This window comes from Triticum urartu, chromosome 7A, assembly GCF_056163025.1.
Source record: "Triticum urartu cultivar PI428250 chromosome 7A, HENAU_Tu73, whole genome shotgun sequence".
NCBI lineage: Eukaryota > Viridiplantae > Streptophyta > Magnoliopsida > Poales > Poaceae > Triticum > Triticum urartu.
The window spans coordinates 685,442,732-685,458,833 of NC_141879.1; the positions used below are offsets into that span (position 1 = coordinate 685,442,732).

Below are 16,102 nucleotides of genomic sequence, written 5' to 3' on the forward strand. Positions count from 1 at the left end.
CTCGACTATGAACGCCTTCAAGGCCTAGAATCAGCGCACGCGGACTTGGCAATCAAATTCCAGCGGCAGCAGGAGCAGATCGACTCACTTAGCCTGCAAAGGGGGTCTCAGCAGCTGCAGCAGCTAGCGGATGATCCAGCATTGGATACCACCGCCCCATCCATGCCGAGAAGCAGCGTGGGTTCCGCCCCGTTTGACGCAATGCTGGATAGATACCCCGTGGATGACATCGCAGAGAACACTAACTGCGAGCTACACTTCAAAATTAAGAACATATCCTTGAAGGTGGCGGACGACATTGCTTATACAAATTCCCCCGATGCAACCTTCCATTGCAACCGGATTCTAGCAGGCTATGCTCGTGTCGTGGTTGATGAGGTGGTGGACCAATATTCGGGGCTAGAGCTTGACATTCCTGGAGGTGACGAGGAGCACACACTCGGAGATGCCAAACATCGTATCATCCTATGGAGAAAGGATTGCATCATCTTTCGAAGGCCACCGACACCGCGTCACCCGACTCCTCGTCGAAGTCCGCCACCGAGTCAGCAGACTCCCACTCCTCCAAGTCCACCAACGCGTGAGGCCACTCCTCCTCCTCCAAGTCCCGCAAAGTGTCAGGCCACTCCTCCTCCAAGTCCGACACAGCGTCAGACGTCCACTCCTCCTCCAAGTCCGGCACAACCTCAGGCCACTGCAAGTCCGGCACAGCTTCAGGCCACTCCTCCTCGTCCAACTCAGCCCCGACAGCCATCTCCGCTGCCTCAGCAATCGCAGAAGAGACACCCCGCAGCTATGGTGCGTAGCGGTACGAGTTGAGGTCATAGTACAGGAAGTACAGGCGGAGGCAAGCGATATAAATATGGTCCAAACCTCACTACTCCTCTTCCTGAGAGGGCTTACGACAGGACCGAGGAGCAAACCAATGCCATAGTGTGGGCAGAAGTCGACGCCCATTTTGGACCGAAACCGCCACCGCCGCCAAGGGAGAAAGTGCCTGTGGAAGTAGTTGACCACTTCATTCGTATGGCTCAACCACCAGCTCCTAAGCCTGTTGACGCAGACAATGAGCGCCACATCAGGAAGTTACATCGACAACGTCTACAGAAGAAGGCGAGCTCGAGCTCGAGCAAACAACAAGCAGCTGTCAAAAAATGCAGGAAAACCGTTGCCCAGCTGGGAGAACAGGCGGCGCAATCGATCCCCCCGCTTGTTGTGCCGCGAACAACACGTGACAGTACGCGTGCCCACTATTATTGTGGGCAAACAGTTTACGTTCCCGAGGTGGGCGATGTGGTAATTGTTGGAGAACGTAGCAGAAAACAAAAATTTTCCTACGGTTTCACCAAGATCCATCTATGAGTTCATCTAGCAACGAGTGATCGGATGCATCTACATACCTTTGTAGATCGCGAGCGGAAGCATTCAAAGAACGGGGATGAGGTAGTCGAACACGACGTGATCCAAATCACCGGAGATCCTAGCACCGAACGGACGGCACCTCCGCGTTCAACACACGTACGGTCAGCGTAACGTCGCCTTCTTCTTGATCCAGCAAGAGGGAAGGAGAGGTTGAGGAAGATGGCTCCAGCAGCAGCACGACGGCGTGGTGGTGATGGAGCTGCAGTACTCCGTCAGGGCTTCGCCAAGCGCTATGGAGGAGGAGGAGGTGTTGGAGAGGGAGAAGGAGGCAACCAAAGGCATGGGGTGAAAAAGCCCTCCTTCCCCCACTGTATATAGGAGGGCCTAGGGGGGGCGCCGGCCCTAGCAGATCCAATCTCCTAGGGGGGCGGCGGCCAAGGAAGGTTTCCCTCCCCCCCAAGGCACCTAGGGGTGCCTTCCACTTGTGGGACTCTTCCCCTTTGGAAACCCTAGGCGCATGGGCCCCTTGGGGCTGGTGCCCTTGGCCCATGTAGGCCAAGGCGCACCCCCTACAGCCCATGTGCCCCCCCGGGACAGGTGGCCCCACCCGGTGGACCCCCGGGACCCTTCCGGTGGTCCCGGTACAATACCGGTGACCCCGAAACTTGTCCCGATGGCCGAAACAGCACTTCCTATATATAATTCTTTACCTCCGGACCATTCCGGAACTCCTCGTGACGTCCGGGATCTCATCCGGGACTTCGAACAACATTCGGGTTACTGCATATACATATCCCTACAACCCTAGCGTCACCGAACCTTAAGTGTGTAGACCCTACGGGTTCGGGAGATATGTAGACATGACCGAGACGACTCTCCAGTCAATAAACAACAGCGGGATCTGGATACCCATGTTGGCTCCCACATACTCCACGATGATCTCATCGGATGAACCACGATGTCGAGGATTCAAGCAACCCCGTATACAATTCCCTTTGTCAATCGATATGTTACTTGCCCGAGATTCGATCGTCGGTATCCCAATACCTCGTTCAATCTCGTTACCGGCAAGTCACTTTACTCGTACCGTAATGCATGATCCCGTGACCAGACACTTGGTCACTTTGAGCTCATTATGATGATGCATTACCGAGTGGGCCCAGTGATACCTCTCCGTCATACGGAGTGACAAATCCCAGTCTTGATCCGTGTCAACCCAACAGACACTTTCGGAGATACCCGTAGTCTACCTTTATAGTCACCAGTTACGTTGTGACGTTTGGTATACCCAAAGCACTCCTACGGTATCCGGGAGTTACACGATCTCATGGTCTAAGGAAAAGATACTTTGACATTGGAAAAACTCTAGCAAACGAACTATACGATCTTTAAGCTATGTTTAGGATTGGGTCTTGTCCACCACATCATTCTCCTAATGATGTGATCTCGTTATCAATGACATCTAATGTCCATAGTCAGGAAACCATGACTATCTGTTGATCAACGAGCTAGTCAACTAGAGGCTTACTAGGGACATGTTGGTGTCTGTCATTCACACATGTATTACGATTTCCGGATAACACAATTATAGCATGAATAAAGACAATTATCATGAACAAGGAAATATAATAATAATGCTTTTATTATTGCCTCTAGGGCATATTTCCAACAGTAATAACCCAGGAGCATATAATGCAGGCTGAAACTCTCAAAATCACTGTTGGACAACTCCTCGAGATCGAGGACATGCCTGTGCTTACAGAGGAGGAAATAAAATGGAAATATGCCCGGGGCCAACCTTTAGTCAAGCCAGAAGAGGTCAAGAAGCTCCCAACGAGAATGTATGAATTGCATCAATGGTGCATGGACATTACCAAGAGATCCGATCGAGAGTCCCTCATGGTGCAAGTCAAGAAGGATCATTACTACCATGAGAAACATGTGACCGTTGAGTATTCTGAACTGTTTCAGTTATACAATCAAGAAACACTCGACAAATCTATCGTCAGTTGCTATTGTCTGTAAGTGATTTCTTTCTGTAATTTAAGTCTTAAGCTAGTTGTAGTGATCCTTTTGATCAATCATTACCTGTAATTATCCTCACTATATTCTTTTATGTGGTATTATACAGGATGAAGATGTATGAAATGAGAAAAGGTGGACGCTATGGCATTGGGTTCATTGACCCAAACACCATTAATGAATACACATGGAAAATGAACAAGCATCATGAAAAGCAGGTAGAGGACGGCATGCTAGAGTTCTTGAAGCGCCTCAAATACAATGAAGATATACTACTTCCTTACAACTTCTAGTGAGTCACATTTCTTGTACTACAAATTCTCTGTTTTTGCCTACTAGCTAGCTACATGTTTTTGCTTACATATGTCTGCTTAATTAAGACATGCAAACGTGTGTGCATGCAGATTTCACTGGATCTTGTGTATCATTAAAGTTGATGCCGGAACAGTTCAAATACTGGACTCACTACTCAAAGCAAATAGTGACTAGAACATCTTGTTTGGGATAGTCAACAGGTAATTTCAATCATTATTAACTATATATCTCGGCCTATTTAGTTCGTCATTTCATGATATGAACTATTTAATAACCCCTTTATTCATTTTCTTTGTCGGCGGGCAGGGCTTGGGCAAGGTTCATCAGCGTCACGGAAGGCGAATGGAAACGACAGCTGAAATGGTTTCGACCCAAGGTAAGTAATTAAGTAGTACTAGCTAGCTAGCTAGCTGCCATCTCTTTAATTATAATGCTTGATTAATTATTATCTAATCAAATTAAATTCCATTCTCGTAATAAAGGCCCTGAAGCAGGCGCAGGGGACTAATCTGTGTGCATTCTGCGTTTGCGAGAACATTCGCATGATGGCGTCCGAAAGGAGCAGATCTCAAAGACAGGAATGGGTACGCTTGTCAGAACACTATCCACAATTTTTACACCATTATCGATATCTAGTCACACAACTAATACACATGCATATTGATCTCCTTCTTAACAGTTCAAAGAGGTGCTGGACAAGCTCCTAGAAATGGAGCGCGTAGAAGCACTTCAAGAGGAAATAGCGGGATTTTTGCTCAACCAGGTCATAATAAATCCGAAGGGAGAATAATATTACCCGCTACCGCCCCCATCGACCAGGTCATGAACCACTTCCAATTGTCATCGTGCTCCGAAGGCACCAATTAGGCTAATGCCACTGGCTCCGAAGGCAACATGCATATGTAGGAGAAATTGTATATAGCTATACATGTGTGTATGTGTGAATTAATATGGTGGTTTGTGAGACATTGATGATATATATATGATTGGTTCTACTAGAAATTCTATTTATATATATATGCATAACGTGTACAATGTGTAGTATCGTAAAATACCAGCAAACGAAAAAGAATTAAAATGGAAAACACAAAATTAAATGAAAAAGAAATCATAAAACCAAAAAAACCCAAACATTTTAGTACTGGTTGGTGTTACCAACCAGTACTAAAGGGCTCCCGGCCCCCAGAGCTGGCTCATGCCACGTGGTTGCCCTTTAGCACCGGTTCGTGCTGAACCGGTACTAAAGTGGGGGGGGCCTTTAGTGACCACACTTTAGTGCCGGTTATGGAACCGGCACTAAAGGGCCTTACGAGCCGGTGCTATTGCCCGATTTTGCACTAGTGATAGTCTATCATTTGACATAAAAACAATAATACTTCAAGCCTACTAATAAAGTAATCATGTCTTTTCAAAATAACATGGCCAAAGAAAGTTATGCCTACAAAATCATATAGTCTGGCTAGCTCCATCTTCACCACACAAAATATTCACATCATGCATAATCCTGATGACAAGCCAAGAAATTGTTTCATACTTTTGACGTTCTCAAACCTTTTCAACTTTCATGCAATACATGAGCGTGAGCCATGAACATAGCACTATAGGTGGAATAGAATGGGGGTTGTGGAGAAGACAAAAAGAAGAAGATAGTCTCACATCAACTAGGCGTATCAACGGGCTATGAAGATGCCCATCAAAAGGTATCAATGTGAGTGAGTAGGGATTGCCATGCAACGGATGCACTAGAACTATAAGTGTATGAAAGTTCAAACTGGAAACTAAGTGGGTGTGCATCCAACTTGCTTGCTCATGAAGACCTCGGGCATTTGAGGAAGCCCATCATTGGAATATACAAGCCAAGTTCTGTAATGAAAATTTCGACTAGTATATGAAAGTGATAACTCAAGAGACTCTCTATATGAAGAGCATGGTGCTACTTTGAAGCACAAGTGTGGTAAAAGGATAGTAACATTGCCCCCTCTCTCTTTTTCTCTCTTTTTTTGTTTTCTCTTTTTTTTGGTGGGCTTCTTTGGCCTCTTTTTTTATTTGGGCTTCTTTGGCCTCTTTTATTTTGATAACCTCACATGGGACAATGTTCTAATAATGATGATCATCACACTTTTATTTACTTACAACTCAATATTACAACTAGATGTCTAGAGAAAAGTATGACTCTATATGAATGTCTCCGGCGGTGTATCGGGATGTGCAATGATCTAGCGTAGCAATGACATAAAAAACAGACAAGCCATGAAAACATCATGCTAGCTATCTTACGATCATGCAAATCAATATGACAATGAATGCTCAAGTCATGTATATGATGATGATGGAAGTTGCATGGCAATATATCTCGGAATGGCTATGGAAATGCCATGATAGGTAGGTATGGTGGCTGTTTTGAGAAAGGTATATGGTGGGTTTAAGGTACCGGCGAAAGTTGCGCGATACTAGAGAGGCTAGCAATGGTGGAAGGGTGAGAGTGTGTATAATCCATGGACTCAACATTAGTCAGAAAGACCTCACATACTTATTGCAAAAATCTATTAGTAATCGAAACAAAGTACTACGCGCATGCTCCTAGGGGGATAGATTGGTAGGAAAAGACCATCGCTCGTGCCCGACTGCCACTCATAAGGAAGACAATCAATAAATAAATCATGCTTTGACTTCATCACATAACGGTTCACCATATGTGCATGCTACGGGAATCACAAACTTCAACACAAGTATTTCTACAATCCACAAATACCCACTAGCATGACTCTAATATCACCATCTTTATATCGCAAAACTATTGCAAGGAATCAAACATATCATTTTTAGTGATCTACAAGTTTTATGTAGGATTTTATGACTAACCATGTGAATGACCAATTCCTATCATCTCTCTAAATATATATAAGTCAAGCAAGAGAGTTTAATTCTTTCTACAAAAGATATGCCCATGCTCTAACAAATATAAGTGAAGCAAAAGAGCATTCTACAAATGGCGGTTTTCTATGTGAAGAGAAAGATGCAATCCAAACTTCAAATGATATAAGTGAAGTACATGAAGCATTCTATAAAGCCATGCTCAAAAGATATAAGTGAAGTGCATAGAGCATTCTATAAATCAACCAAGGACTATCTCATACCAGCATGGTGCATAAAAGAAAAATGAAAACTAAATGCAAAAGACGCTCCAAGATTGCACATATCGCATGAACGAAATGAATCCGAAAACATACCGGTACTTGTTGAAGAAAGAGGGGATGCCTTCCGGAGCATCCCCAAGCTTAGACGCTTGAGTCTCCTTGAATATTTACTTGGGGTGCCTCGGGCATCCCCAAGCTTGAGCTCTTGCCTCTCTTCCTTCTTCTCACATCGAGACCTCCTCGATCTTCGAACACTTCATCCACACAAAACTTAACAGAAAGCTCGGTAAGATCCATTAGTATAATAAAGCAAATCAATACTCTAAGTACTGTTGCAAACCAATTCTTTTTTTGTTTTTGCGTTGTAGCTACTGTAATATAACTTTTCCATGGCTTAATACACTGATATAAATCGATAGTTTCATCAAAAGAAGCAAACTATGCATCAAAAACAGAATCTGTCTAAAACAGAACAGTCTGTAATAATATGAACATTCACCATATCTCTGGTACTCCAAAAATTCTACCAAAATTAGTAAAAATAAACAATTTGTATATAAATACAGTGAAAAAAGAATCAGAACCATTTTACATTCCAGTAAAAAATATAAAATCGCACACTACAGCCAAAGTTTCTGTCCTGCACCGTACAAACCAACAAGCATCTAAAACATCCTAAAGGAAAACCTTGACACATTATTTTTATAATACAATGGAATTGTACAAGGGGATAATTATTTTTGTTGAAAAATTTCCGTAATTAAGATTCACAAAGTTTCCATGGGCATGAACAAAGTTCAAGGACGTCCCCCACTTTCACAATGCTCGTCTATCTCACTTTCACTTTTCTTTTTGAAAAGTTTTGGGTTCCCCTCTTTATTTTTTGTTCTAAAACTATATAAAAGCACTCAACAGAAATAAATGACTCTCTAAAACTTCCGGGTTGTCTCCCTGGAAGCGCTTTCTTTAAATCCATTAAGCTAGGCATATAGTGCTCAAGTAATTAATCCACCTGGATCCCAAGGTATATGAAAGCCAATTTTAATTAACAATGATTTTTAATTTAGTAGTGAGCACAAAGTAACATATATCATGCAACAACGAAGTCTAACTCTCTTCCTATGCATCGGCATGTCATAAAAGAACAATTCATGCACACATAGTAAAGCCCAATGCATAGTATAAACAGTTTCTTGCAATTTTATCGTATTGAAAACATAGAGAGGTGGAGATATAGTTCCTCTCTCATAATAATTGCAAGTAGGAGCAGCAAGCAAATTCATATTATATTCATCAAAATCATCATGTGTAATAGTAAAATGCAACCCATCAATATAATCCTTAATAAGTGCAAACTTCTTCGATATAGTGTAGTCGGGAGAATTCAAAAAGATAATAGGACTATGGCCACAAGCATAGCAAACATCATCAAAAAGGGATATTTCAAGAGAATCAACGGGATCATAACAATCATCATAGCAATCATCCTTCAGTAAGCATGAAGGAAAATTAAACAATGTATGAGTTGAAGAGTTAATCTCATTATAAGGTGGGAACGGGTAGCTAATCCACTCTTCCTCCTTTTGTTCTTCGCTCTCCTCATCATCTTTTTCATCCAATTATCTCACAGTTTCATCAATTTCTTTTTCCATAGACTCCTGCAAAATATTAGTCTCTTCTTGGACAGCGGAGACTTTCTCAATAAAATCATCAATATCGGAATTGAATTCATAATTCTCATAGCAATATTTAAGGATAGCTAAATTTTCAGGTCTATAAACTGAATCATCAAAAATTTCACACTCTTTAAACAAAGATTCAATTTCATAAGCACCCATAAAAGCAACAGATTCTTCTATTTGTTCCACATCATAGTAATCATATATACCATTAGCATAAGAAGCCAAGGTTTTCTCATCATTAAATTTGCATAAAAAGGGAAGGTGCAGAGCCTTCATCCTAGAGCAACAAGTATAATCATATCTCAAGCATAGTTGCCTAGCATACCAATACAACATATAAATTTGATCCCATAATAGTGTGCCCTTTTGAGTCAAGCGATAATCCCTAAAGTATTCACGTTGATCCAACGTGTCTCCCATAACATAATTGAATGGGGCTTTCTCAGGATTATCAAAGTAGTACATAATCTCTTTCACATAATGAGCATCGAGGGTTTTAGGAGGTTCCCCATCTCCATGAGTAGCGAGTACACCTAATTTTTTGGTAGTTCGTGTTCCATATCCATAACTAAAGATAAAGAACAACTAAGAACAACAAATAAAAATTACTTAGTGATAAAGCAAACAAGCACACACGAGAATATTCACTCCATGCTATTGCTCCCCGGCAACGGCGCCAGAAAAAAGTCTTGATAACCCACAAGTATAGGGGATCAATTGTAGCCTCTTTCCATAAGTAAGAGTGTCGAACCCAACGAGGAGCTAAAGGTAGAACAAATATTCCCTCAAGTTATATCGACCACCGATACAACTCTATGCACGTTTAACGTTCGCTTTACCTAGAATAAGTATGAAACTAGAAGTACTTTGTAGGTGTAATGGGATAGGTTTGCAAGAATATAAAGCGCATGTAAATAAAAGCAAGGGGCTGTTTAGATAATGACACAACTAAATTAGTTTTAGTAGAGAGCTTTTTGTCACAAGAGAGTTATTTGTCCCTAGGCAATCGATAACTAGACCGGTAATCATTATTGCAATTTTACTTGAGGGAGAGGCATAAGCTAACATAATTTCTCTACTTGGATCATATGCACTTATGATTGGAACTCTAGCAAGCATCCGCAACTACTAAAGATCATTAAGGTAAAACCCAACCATAGCATCAAAGTATCAAGTCCTCTTTATCCCATACGCAAACAACCTACTTACTCGGGTATGTGCTTCTGTCACTCACGCCACCCACCATAAGCAAATCATGAACATATTGCAAACCCTACAGCGGGAATCCCTCACGCTTGCGCGACATGGAGAGCACCATAGGACAGCACCAATAATAAAACTTGCAACTCAAACCAATCACGATCATCAAATAACCCATAGGACAAAACGGATCTACTCAAACATCATAGGATAGCCATACGTCATTGGGAAATAATATATAGCGTTGAGCACCATGTTTAAGTAGAGATTACAGTGGGTAAAAGAGGGTTTACACCGCTGGATAGAGGGGGGGAGAGTTGGTGATGATGGCGGTGAAGTTGTTTGTGTAGATTGCGGCGATGATGATGATGGCCACGGCAGCGTCCCGGCGCCACCGGAAGAGAAGGGGATAGGGGGCCCTTCTTCTTCTTCTTCTTCCTTGACCTCCTCCCTAGATGGGAGAAGGGTTTCCCCTCTGGTCCTTGGCCTCCATGGCGTGGGAGGGGCGAGAGCCCCTCCGAGATTGTATCTTTCTCTCTGTCTCTCTCTGTTTCTGCGTTCTCGTGGCTGCCCTTTCACCGTTTCGTATATATATGGAGATCCGTAACTCCGATTGGACTGAAATCTTCGCCGATAATTTTTTTTCTTCTGAAAATTAGCTTTCTTGCGGCAAAAGAATAGCAGCAACTGCCTTACGAGGGGCCTACGAGGGTCAGGGGCGCACCCAAGGGGTGGGGCGCGCCCCCCTGCCTCGTGCCTCCCTCGAGCACCGTCTCACGTTGATTTTCTTCCCATGTTCTCCAAATATTCCAAAAATATTCCCCGTCCGTTTTTATCCCGTTTGGATTCCGTTTGATATGAGTTTTCTGCAAAACATAAAATATGCAACAACCATGCAACTGACACTGGGCACTGGATCAATATGTTAGTCCCAAAAATAGTATAAAAGGTTGCCAAAAGTATATGAAAGTTGTAGAATATTGGCATGAAACAATCAAAAATCATAAATACGACGGAGTCGTATCTAACATGCATGTCAACCGAGGCAGCGCACCCAAGCATGCCCGCTAGCCTGTGGCAATGGTTCATGATCTTCTGCAAAAACAAAAATATAGAAAAGAATGGCTTGGATCAGGTTCTGGGTTGCAAATAAGAAAGAACGTGGCATGGATCAAATTTATGGTTGCTCGAACAGAATGCTATGAGGCTTAAAGTTACCTTCATCGCTTCCCTCAGCTTGTCGTCACCCTCCATGGTTCCGGGGTCATAACTTAGCGCATTCGAGCATCGATGATGTTTATGTTCAGCTCAGTGGCCTGCAAGTGTAAGGATCATTAATGACCAAGTCAGCATCATCCAACTACCGTCTCCAATGCATTTCAACAAAACTTACCACTCTATTCATCAGGGGTGCAAACTCCCTGAAATCAGCTTCCATATATTTGAGGTTTCTCTTGTATGCTTCATTCTCAGAGTCCTCCGCCTCCTGTAGTGATGCCATGTCCGCTTCCGTCCACTGTAGCCTCATACGCAGACGAAAGTTGATGCCATCGTCATACCAATTCATGTGCCTCTCATACACATTCTAGCAAATGCATGACCTCTCCCCGTCTTTGCAGAACGTCCTCTCATCCCGCATTTTCACAAAAGTCTCGTGCTCTTCGGCCCAGTCCAGTATCGACTAAGAATGATGCTTGCTCTTCCGGCAGAGGGCATAACAAGCAAGAAAACACAAAAGACCATAAGAACGTCAAATTTAATGAAAACACGGTAAAAGAGATGGCAGCCTATACCAGTGAAGGTCGTAACCAACGGTGTCGTGGGGGCGTGCCGGTGGAGTGTGTTGCAATACGCCAAATTGTGTGGCCACGCGCTATGGTAGGTGCCATTCGACGGTGTACACGCATATCATTGGGACAATGCACCAGTACAGAAGGCGGTCCGATAGCACATCTCGTTAAGTTCGAAACCCCAAGCTCTATTGTGGTACGGCCACTAGTTAACCTACAGAAAGACTGTTTAGCAACCGTGAAAGTGGCTACATTAAAAAACTAGCTTGCTCGTTGGTATTCCTGAAAAGATGTCTGGTTGTCTAGCTCATTTGTGAAGGCCATGTACAACGCACTGCCCTTGCCTGCGAAGATTTTAACTACGTCGAAAGAGTACGCGGCGGTAGGGTATCAAGCACTGTCGCCGTCTTCGCCATAGTCCGTCCATGCAGTCCATGGCAGTTTCTCAGGATGACGAACCGACAGCCGCCCCCAACTCCAAATCGAGAGGGCCCAGACACACCCACACATCCTAATCGTTTTTTCGGTCCTTTGCGTTGCCTCATCCAGCTCCAAATAAAAATTAATTATCAAATGACTCAATTTAAAGCAGCACACACATACGTCCATATACGAATATTGAGATATATGATGTCCTACCGAATGGTAGAGGTACGCGAGGCCGGCGGATCCCCATCTGTTCCCTGCATCCTAGTCGGCCAGGAAGTCCAGTTACATCCATAGGGCGTTGTCCCCCCGAGCAGTCTGGAAATACGACCTCTGTGAGAAGAAACAACAAGTAGGCCCTCGCATACTGCTCCACGGTCCTCGGATCCGCATCTTGCGGGCATACGACCCGGTGGGTTAGGAGCCAGGGAAGTGGTACACCGGACGTTCGGTTGTTCTTCATGGGAGGGCAGCCACCGATGAGGGCGTTAACCCTGTCCGGCCAGTTCTTCCTCTCCACGCGCCCAATGAGAGCCTGGCCATGGATCGGTAGGGCCATGATCATGGCGAAGTCCTCGAGGGTCACTGTCATCTCACCGCATGGGAGATGGAAAGAGTGCATCTCGGGACGCCAATGGTCCACCAACGATGTGAGAGCCGTGTGAACAAGCGTCGGCGGCACACTCTTGAACCGGAGCACGAAACCCAATAGCCCGACTCTCCTATAATATGGCTCGTAGCAGTTGTTGTATTTCATCTCAGTGACCTTGGTGTTGCCCTTCATACGTAATGGCGGAAGCATTTGTCTACTTGTACACGAAAATAGTTAGTAACAAACTTTTGGGAACCAAAATTTTGATTCAAGACGTTGATCATTGTTATTTACCACTCCGTTCTTGATGTAACGGGTGCGATGGCCGTTATTGAATGCCGGGTCAAGCATAGTGTAATTAGTGCAGACCGCTGGACCAAGGGGGGGGGGCTCCTGAAACAACAAAATTTAGTTATCAACATATAATCATCATTTCATATTAAACCATTCAACTAACATCAATAATATCATTGTCAACAACTGTAAAAAAAATACTATAAACATGAACTAGGGTTCATCTTCAAACTAGTTAATCAATCCTTAGAATCCATCATATCACATTAACCAATCATATTCAGCCACTTAACTAACATCCATCATATCATATTCAACAATTGTAAAAAAAAATTCAACCACATATTATTGTAAAAAAACTAGGTTCATCTTCTAACTAGTTGACAAATCATATTCAACTACATCACCGCATCAATCATATTCAAACATATTTAACCACATCAAACATCAATAAATAATTCGAAAAATATATTAACATGAACTAGGGTTCATCAACTACATAAAATAGGCTTCTATCATATTCAACTACATCAAACATCATATTACTCCTAACTAAACGAACCTAAAAACAACAAAAATTAAAATCTGCTAGATGAAATAGGGTTCATCTTGTGCCAAATAATGCGTTGAATCGAAAGCTTCTTAACTAAAACGAATTGGAGGGATTGAGAGAGAGCTTACTTTTCTTGTTTCGGAGCCATCTCGATCTGCAAAAACGGTGGACAAACGAAGAAGATCGGAGGGGGAGTGGAGGGGATGAGAGAGGGAGCCTCCTCTGTTCTTGTGGGCGGCGGCGGTGGAGAAGAAGATGGGGACTAGGTTCGTGGGTGGGCCCCATGAGTCGGCCCCCGCGGGCTTATAACGGTTCAGAACCTACCGCCAGGGCCTTTGGCGGTAGGGTTGCATAGCCTACCGCCGAGTGCCCTGGCGTTAGGGTTGACGACAGGAGACGACAGCCGTTTGGCAAGGCTGTTGTGGATAAGTGGGCTACCGCCATGGGCACTGGCGTTAGCCTGTTCAACCTTACCACCATGTGCTTTGGCGGTATCAGAAAGTGTTAGATGCCGAATTTTTTTGCAACCAGGGTCACATCCTACAAAATTACGCCAAAAGGGTCAAAACACGAAATTTGGCCCCGAGCCATGGCACATCACATTGACATGGCGACCTCCCGCAAGGAGCCCAGCGCACGGCGGGGCGCGGCCCCACATGAGATCCGGCTGTCGGTCGGATGCTTGGCATGGCGAGTGGACATGTGTCATATCTGCAATGCGTGTAGGTGTGGGTGGCCGCCGCACGCCTCTCCCCTGGCTGGTTCAGTCTGCACATGAGTATTGAAAACCGAGATCCATCTTGTTGGATCGGCGATGACGGCGCCGTCGTTACTTCGTTGAAAGCATCGTCATGGATTTAGGCCTCGTGGTGCAAGCACTCGGTGTATGTTAGCTCGGATGCCGGCAGTTGTGTGGTTAGCATGGTGTCGGTGGGCGTACTTCCATCTGCATCTAGCCCATTGGCCGACACGGGGAGGGAGGTTCTCGTTGGATCGGAGCAGCATATGTTTGCATCTTTTGGACATGTGTTCCTCTTCGGTGTCGACAAGGCTGGCCAATATGCTGGTGGTACACCAGAGTGATGCACCGGTGCGAGGTGCACTGTGGCGATGGTGCACTTCAATGTGAAGTTCACTGACCGGGTGCATCCGTGTACGTTTGAAGAGAATTTGAGGACGCCGGTTGTACGTAGATGCTCTTAGGAAGTGCTAGTAGTTTAGAAGTAAAGTTGGAGTTTGCATGCAAGGAAGATTACTAGGGACGACTTGTGCATCAGAACACAACTCTCACTGTGCTTAGTCGATTTGGGAAAGCCTATAAATGGCATGTGCATATGCCTATCATATCATCTGTAAGACAAGTTTGCAGTGCATCATCAACAATAGAAAAGGTTTTGGCCGTTTGAGGCAGCAAGTCACCAAAACAAAACTCGTGTATTTGTACATGTTGAGAGGAACAATAAAGAGATAGTGAGAGAGAGAGAGAGAGAGAGGAGCCGAGGGATTCAGCTCCAACAGAGAGAGAAGCACTGGTTCAGCTAAACTTCAGTGCTAATGTTGTGTGTGAATGAGATATCAATAAAGCTTCACTACTCTTTCCAGCACTCGCGGTCGGGACAATGTCGCGTGGCAGCATATGCCTAGAGGCACAGACTGTTCGACAACGTGCACCAGCATCTTCTTGGCCGGCGACGGGCACTGCCGCACGGCGACCAAGACTCCGGTGAGGTCGCGCGGCACCGGGTAGAAAAGCCTCTGCTGCAGCGGTCGACGCTTCCTTGTCGGCGCCGGCGGGCACACCGTGGCCGGCACCAGCGCGCCCTTGGCGGTCGTCGGCATGCATGGTGAAGCTGCCCTCGTTGCCGGCAGCGGCGCCATACTTGCAGCCGTCACCCGGCCCGATTTTTTCACCCGTGGCCAGTGGCGTAGCGAGGCCGATCACATCGGCGCCGAGGTCTTGCTGCAGTTGTGCCATGCATGGGCAGCATGGCCATGGAGTCGCGTGCCTTGGGTGTGACGCAGCCGATGTCGGGAGCAGCATCGTCACGTGCCTAGAGGCACAGATGATTCCACCACGTGCGCCCGCATCTTCTTGGCGGGCGGCGGGCACTGCGGCACAGCCACGAACACGGTGGTCAAGTCGCGCGGCACCGGGTAGAAGAGCCGCTGCTGCAAAGGCGCACGCTTCCCCGTCGGCACCGGTGCTGACTTCCAAGGCGCCGGTGGGCACACCGTCGCCGGCACCAGCGGACTGTCGGCCGCCATGGGCATGGTGAAGCTGCCCTCGTCGCCGGCGGTGGCCCCCGCTCCGCAGCCGTCTCGCGGCCCAATTTCTCCACCCGTCGCCAGCGGTGTGGCGAAGCCGACGTCGACGCCGTCGTCTTGCTGCAGTGGCGCAGTTGCCAGCATGGCCATGCATCCGCTCCGCCTTTTCACGTTAACGGGAGGCCAAAGCTGCATGGCTCCACCCTTCAGCTTATGTTAGGCCAAAATGATTTTTTTTAATTTTGGCTTATGAATACTGTGCAATCATTGCCCATCTTAGATATTAAAAAATATATTTTTGCGCAACCCTTTTCCCTTAATATTTTTCCGCCAACTCGTCCTAGGGATATTCTGCAAAGGAGTTTTATGTTAGCGGCTACGTACAGAGGCCTATACAAAGTTTGCCTGTTGAAGTCTAGAAAATCTAGTTTTGTTGGATGTCCATTATTGTTGCAGCTCTGGTC

General features: G+C 45.3%; 1 protein-coding gene across 1 annotated transcript; it reads right to left on the reverse strand.

Moving 5' to 3' along the window:
* Positions 1 to 14,940: 14,940 nt before the first annotated feature.
* Positions 14,941 to 15,788, reverse strand: LOC125519337 (uncharacterized). Its single transcript, XM_048684178.2, has one exon. The coding sequence runs from the start codon at positions 15,786 to 15,788 to the stop codon at positions 15,417 to 15,419; it is 372 nt and encodes a 123-aa protein (XP_048540135.2). The 3' UTR covers positions 14,941 to 15,416.
* Positions 15,789 to 16,102: the final 314 nt, after the last annotated feature.

Bases quoted from the DNA above. Each gene is read 5' to 3' on its own strand.
- LOC125519337 (XM_048684178.2), bottom strand. From the start codon at position 15,788: ATGGCCATGCTGGCAACTGCGCCACTGCAGCAAGACGACGGCGTCGAC.